At 45.5% G+C, this 6,374-nt stretch overlaps 1 protein-coding gene across 1 annotated transcript; it reads left to right on the top strand.

The window, feature by feature from the left end:
• The first annotated feature begins 210 nt into the window (after window positions 1–210).
• On the top strand, window positions 211–4,779 carry LOC107301445 (isobutyryl-CoA dehydrogenase, mitochondrial). The gene is made up of 3 exons (XM_015830669.1): window positions 211–359; window positions 2,130–2,232; window positions 3,967–4,779. The coding sequence occupies exons 1-3, from the start codon at window positions 231–233 to the stop codon at window positions 4,017–4,019; spliced, it is 285 nt and encodes a 94-aa protein (XP_015686155.1). The 5' UTR covers window positions 211–230; the 3' UTR covers window positions 4,020–4,779.
• Window positions 4,780–6,374: the final 1,595 nt, after the last annotated feature.

Below are 6,374 nucleotides of genomic sequence, written 5' to 3'. Positions count from 1 at the left end.
TGGGTTTTGGGTTGCCGTTTGGGCACTCGGTCTCTAAAAGGTTCGCCATCACTGGCCTAAGATGTAGTTGTGCTGGCCATCAGCTTGAATACACCATTCCTGGCTTAGGGGAATGGATGAGCCCAGCCAGCTCAACAAACTGTCATTTAACCACGGTTTAATGGGATGAGTGAGGATTTACCTGCTTCCTGTGTCTCCTTGTCAAGTATCTCCAGTTCCAGCTGGCTCAGATGGCAACCCGGTTAGTGGCTGCCCGTCTGATGGTGCGCAACGCTGCCCAAGCTCTGCAGAAACAGCGGCACGATGCGGTAGCTTTGTGTTCCATGGCCAAGCTCTTTGCCACCGATGAGTGCTTTGCAGTAAGTAAAATCCCTTTGTGTGTGTGTGTGTGTGTGTGTAATCTCCCTCTCTGTCCCTGAAATAAAACCTACATGTTGGACTGCAAGGTTCTCCATCAAGGATGATCACCTGAGGTTCTTCCTGTCCAAAAGAGCCCAGGGTGTCCATTGAAAAAGAAATGTAATGTGTCCCCTAAAAGTCACTGGCATTTGTTATTAATTTTATTAATATTTAATTGTTATTAATCGTGAGTAGTTAATTAATGGAATAGCTCCTTCTTCTTCTTCTGCCATATCCGTTATCGGACGTGGGCGATCATGTTGGCGATCCTGTTTTTATCAGCAGCCGCACAAAAAAGTACTACTGAGTTTTGTCCAAACCAGTCGCTTAGATTTTGAAGCCACGATGTTCTTCTTCTGCCTGGACCTCGTTTGCCTTCAATCTTTCCCTGCAGGGTTAAGATTTTGAAGCCACGATGTTCTTCTTCTGCCTGGACCTTGTTTGCCTTCAATCTTTCCCTGCAGGGTTAAATGGAGTGTGTCGTATTTTTCTGGGTGTCGCATCACATGTCTGAAATATTCAAATTTTCGTTTTTTAATTGTTTTGATGATTTCCCTTGGCTTTCCCAGGCAGCTTATCACCTCCTCATTTCTGATCTTGTCAACCCAGCTTATACGTAACAGCCGTAATGGAATAGCTTGCCCCTTGGTATTGTGGATACTCCATCACTATAGGTTTTCGAAAATAGAGGGACAACCGTTTGACCAACCGTATGATTCTGTGTCCAGGGTCTGCAACCTTGACAACTTTAAGACTTGTGGACTCAGCTCCCAGAATTCCTCAGCCAGCTTAAGTCTTAAAGTTGTCAAGGTTGCAGACCCGTTCTATATTATCTACAAATTCCTTCATTTAGCCACTAGAGGGCAGCCTTGCACTTTCATTGAGAAATGTACACGCTCCAGGGTCTGAATGCTGCAGCAGCCTGGACATTGTAAACTACAACTCCCAGAGTTCCTGAAAATTGTCCATCCAGAATAGGATTCGGGAACATCTGGACAGCCATCCGATCCCCATTTCTGCACACACACACAAAAAAAAAAATCTGAAAAAAGATTCCCTTGTTATACATATATACCACATCGAACTGTTGACCTCCAAGGTCCCTTCCAACTTTATTATTATTATTATTATTATTATTATTATTATTATTATTATTATTATTATTATTATTATTATTATTATTATTAAAGTTTCAGAAGTTACCGCTAGGCTTTGACTTGTGACAATTTGTTTAGCCACCATTGGAAATTGCAACACTACTGAAAAAGGTGGTTTGCAACCAGTTCTTACACTTACGACAATTGCGGCATCTTCACAGTTACAGGAAACCAAATTTTGGTGCCTTGGCACTCATGTGTGCAGCATCCCGGAATCCTGTGGTCCTCATTTGCTAACTTCACAGCTGTCTCTGACAAGCAAAGTCACTGGGGAAAGCCGGATTTGCTTAAGGACTTCGTAATTCACTTAACAACCTCAGTGGTTGACTTAACTGTGGCCAAAAAAAGGTCATAAAATTGGGTGCTGCACACTTGCATTCAATGGGAATTCTAGTCCCAGGTGTGGTTGTTAAGCCGAGGACCACCTGTACATTCTCACAGCTTCCTTGTCAGTTCTGACCGTGTCCACATGCTTTCCCCCCTTAAGTTTCTAGACCCTGGTGTGCCTCTTCTTGGGAAAGCCAGGATTCTCTGGCGCTTGAGTTTTCACTGGGTTTCTCCTCTTCCTTGTAGATCTGCAATCAAGCTCTGCAGATGCACGGCGGATACGGCTACTTGAAGGATTACGCTGTGCAACAGTTTATGCGGGACATCAGGGTCCACCAGATTTTGGAAGGTAGGTTGTCGAGCATTTCCTGGGAGTTTGGCCCCGGCTACTGACACACACAGTTGCTGTGAGTTGGATTGACACAAACACAGCCACTCTTGCGCACTGTCTGGATCTCCCTGATGTACGCCGAGTCCAGTTAAATGCAACCTGAGTCATATATTGGACTCTGTGGCTGCTCTCCATTCCTGATCAAGTCCTTGGCACATCAGTTGTTTTTTGTGACTTGAGAAAACACACTTTAAAACTGCTGCTGCTAGTTACACACACACACAAACACAGGAGTGTACAGCAGGGGTCTTCAAACTTGGCCCTTTCATGACTTGTGGACTTCAACTCCCAGAATTCCTCAACCAGTTTGTCTGGCTGAGGAATTCTGGGAGTTGAAGTCCACAAGTCATAAAAAGGCCAAGTTTGAAGACCCCTGCTGTACAGAGTAGCAAAAGCCAGGCCGACGGACAAGTCACACAGAACAAAAGAGTAAAAATAGTAAATTCCTAAGTATAGTAAATTTTGAAATGCAATAACATTTTTTCTGATGTTTGCCAATTCTCACTTAACAATCTCACCTTATGTGAGAGTTCGTGAACATCAGAGAAAATGTTATTGCATTCAGGAATTTACTGTACTTAAAAATGTGCTATTTTTGTTTTGTGCACCTGTACTTAGGAATTTCCTTTCGGTCAAGCAAGGAACAGCTTAGAAGAAAATGTGAATATTTAATATAATTTATATACTAAATTGGATTACCAGGTAGTCCTTTTAGCAACTGGTCAAAGTTACAGTGGAGCCCCTGATCACCTCTCCCCCCCCCCCCGGGAAAGAGATTTATGAATATGTTTGGAAGTTCCAACATTGCTCCCTCCCCCTCCGTGAACCACAATTGGGTGCTTGGCAACTGTCACGCATTGACAGCCATTTGCAGCATCTCACCGTCCCACGACCTTGATTTATGACATTTTTGCTACAACAATGGCTTGGTTTCACCACAACTGTAAAAAGGGATTGTAAAAGCAGGTCCGGTCACATGGTGACCCGCTTTACAACCTACGGCCATAATTTTCAGTCTCAAATATGGTCGTAAGGCGAGGACTGCCTGTCATGACCCTCTTCTACCGGTCTACTATTGAAAGCGTTCTCACATACTGTATTGTGGTTTGGTATGCTGGCTTGACAGCCGCGGACAGGAAGGTATTACAGAGGGTGGTGAGCACGGCACAAGACATCGTGGGCTGTTCCCTGACGCCACTGGCTGACATCGCCACGGCCCGTTGACTTGGCAGAGTGAGGAAAATTCTCAGGGATGACTCACACCCTGGTTGGTACCTCTTTACTCTCCTACCATCGGGTAGGAGATACAGAAACATAGCCAGCCGTACCAACAAGCTGAAGAACAGCTTTTATCCATGGGATGTCAGGCTCTTGAATGGGACATAATAATGTTATGCATGACAGACCCGTGAGGCCGGCGTGCTGTGCAATTAGCTCACAGGGTGTAATAAGTTGGGGGTTTGTAGTCACTGTGAGTTGTGGTGGGGGGCACGGAGGGAGGCTCAGCCAATCTCACTGTATACATGTTATACTTTGATAATAAAGGTTCATTCATTCATTTATTCAAGAGCCGGCAAGCTCAGTTTCATAGGATGCTAAGTTGGGATTCCCTTCCTTTGGGTATCTCTTCTGCACCGCCATTCTGCAGTTTGCTAACCAACACATCTCCGTTTTCATCTCTGTGGTCTGTAGGAACCAATGAAATCATGAAGATGATCATAGCCAGGACTCTGTTACAGGCGTGAGCGTCCCAAACTGGTCATCGGCCTCAGCATGATAGCAGCTGCTTTGGGGACACCCGGCTGGGAAGAGGAGAAGGCGATGTGTTTTTCTCAGCTGTCTCCCTGGCCTAAACCCCAGATTTTGTGACGGGCACAGCCTGGCAGAGCCGGGGAAGCATGACCAGGGGCAGGATGGGTCTCAATAGAGCCTTTTGTCCACAAAGTGCCAGTGCTGACCATCTGCTTCTCAGCGGCCAGTTGAAATTCTCCACGTGGGAGTTCTGCATCAGCCTTCATCCTGCATCTCCTGGGAAGAATCGGATCCCTTCTGGATTTAGCTTAAGCTGCGGAATCTGCTTATTTTCTTCTTAAAAACATACTTCTCTGCAGAAAAGGGAGTTGTTCCCCAAAGGAGATTTAAAAAATCATATATTTTTTTCAGTCTTTAACACGGAGAGATGATCTTGCCATGCTCTTAGTGAGTCGATGGTAGGAACCTGATTTTTCTACTTTTTTGCTTACTAGTTGGCCACGGAAAAGCCAACAGTGACGTGCTTCCCTAAAAGCCCCCAGCCCAAACAAACTTGTTTGTTTATTCGCATCCGAAGCATCACAATGAAAATAAGGCGCACTACACCACCTGCAATTTAAAATGTAAAATTACAAGATTTTTTTTTAACTCTGTACAAGTTAAAACGAATCTTGCCCAGAATGAACTCAAAAAAACCCCACTGATTATTTCCTTCCGAATGTTGGAATCAATAAATGTCTCGTGATTTCTGTCTTTCGCATCTGCTCCATTTTTGGCTTGTTTGGGGAGAAGATTTATCCCATCCCACCTTCTTGATGCTCCTGAAAGAGAGCTGGCTTCTGAATCCCATCAATGAATTCCTTTTGACTTTTTTGACCTCACCACCGGTGGACACTCCGAGAAGGAGGGGGAATGGATGACTTTAGGTAGCGGCTTTGAAAGCACGTGGGTCTGCCAGGATGGAAGGGACGTCCCCATGATGGCTCCCCAATTAAAAAACGAAAAACAAAAACCGAGCCGCAGGGATTTGCAGAGGGGAAAGTTCCATCTTTGACCCAGATGAGTCAGTGGGCATCCAGGGTCAATATAGCCACCTTTCGGGGGGGTGTGATTCCATAGATGGGTACATCCCAAACAGAGAGAGAGAGAGAGAATGTGTGTGTGAGAGAGAGAATGAGAGAGAATGTGTGTGTCTGAGAGAATGAGAGAGAGAATGAGAATGCTCCCTGGGAAAAATAAATCAATGGAGGTAGTCCTCGACTTACGAGCCCAAAATTTCTGTTGTTGCTGAGTGAGACCTTTGTTAAGTGGGTTTTGCCCCATTTTACAACCTTTCTTGCCACTGTTGTTAAGTGAATCACTACAGTTCAGTTAGTAACACGGTTGTTAAGTGAATCTGGCTTCCCCTTGACTTTGCTTGTCAGGACTCAAAGGGGGAATCACATGACCCAGGGCACTGCAACTGTCATAAATATGAGTCAGTTGCCAAGCCTCCGGATTTTGATCACATGACCCTGGGGAGGCTGCAAAGGTGTGAAAAAGGGTCTTAAGTCCCTTTTTTCAGTGGCATTGTAACTCTGAACGGTCCCTAAGTAAACTGTTGTAAGTTGACTGCCTGGACTGCACGAAAATCTTTTTTTATGTGTATACCGCAGGTATACCGTATGCACAGTATGTATGTATAATTGGTTTTTTTCGTATGAATAATTGCTTTTTTAAGGAATATAAACACTGTCACAAACTAAAAGCAATACAAAGTAAAAAGAGGAGGAAATGAAACCAACGAAAAGGGCAAGAAGGAAGTCAATGACAAGGGAAAAAAAGATGATTTATGCGCCTGATGACTGGATCGGAAGGATTAGAGATCTGATGATACGATTAGGGAGATGCGATGCAATCGGCATTACGGTTATAACCGTAACCGCCGTCATGAAAATAAGGAGCCAATTCTTGGAATTCCCCCCCCCCTCCTTTTCCATTCCTTTCACGTCTTCGGGATCAGCCGCAGAACCATCTGCAGCTCCAACACGTGTCTGGGCAGGACACGCTTCTCCGGGTCTGCGTTGGCTGCGTTCACACGTTAGCCTTCCTATGGTTTCAACTCCCTTAGTTTTTCTTGGGGTGGGTGGGAAATCATTGCGTGTGAATGCAGGCGACGGGCTTACGAGTCGGGGTCAAGGGAGGGCTGCGCAAACCAGGGAAGTGTTTTTTCAGATTCCGAGCCAGACCGAGCCAGCTTTGAAGGAAGGACAGCCTCCAACCCGCAGGGACGCCCCTTCGGGGACTTTCAGCGCCGCGCAAGAGAGCTCCTGAGCATGTGAGGAGCGCTTCGCCGGGCCACAGGTGAG

This window comes from Protobothrops mucrosquamatus, unplaced genomic scaffold (assembly GCF_001527695.2).
Source record: "Protobothrops mucrosquamatus isolate PMUCROS unplaced genomic scaffold, P.Mucros_1.0 scaffold12778, whole genome shotgun sequence".
In the NCBI taxonomy this organism is placed as follows: Eukaryota; Metazoa; Chordata; class Lepidosauria; order Squamata; family Viperidae; genus Protobothrops; species Protobothrops mucrosquamatus.
This window is presented reverse-complemented; position numbering and strand designations above follow the sequence as displayed.

Coding starts and splice junctions, on each gene's coding strand:
- LOC107301445 (XM_015830669.1), top strand. CDS start 231: ATGGCAACCCGGTTAGTGGCTGCCCGTCTGATGGTGCGCAACGCTGCC. Junction 360..2,129: donor CCACCGATGAGTGCTTTGCA/GTAAGTAAAATC, acceptor TCTTCCTTGTAG/ATCTGCAATCAAGCTCTGCA. Junction 2,233..3,966: donor GGTCCACCAGATTTTGGAAG/GTAGGTTGTCGA, acceptor TGTGGTCTGTAG/GAACCAATGAAATCATGAAG.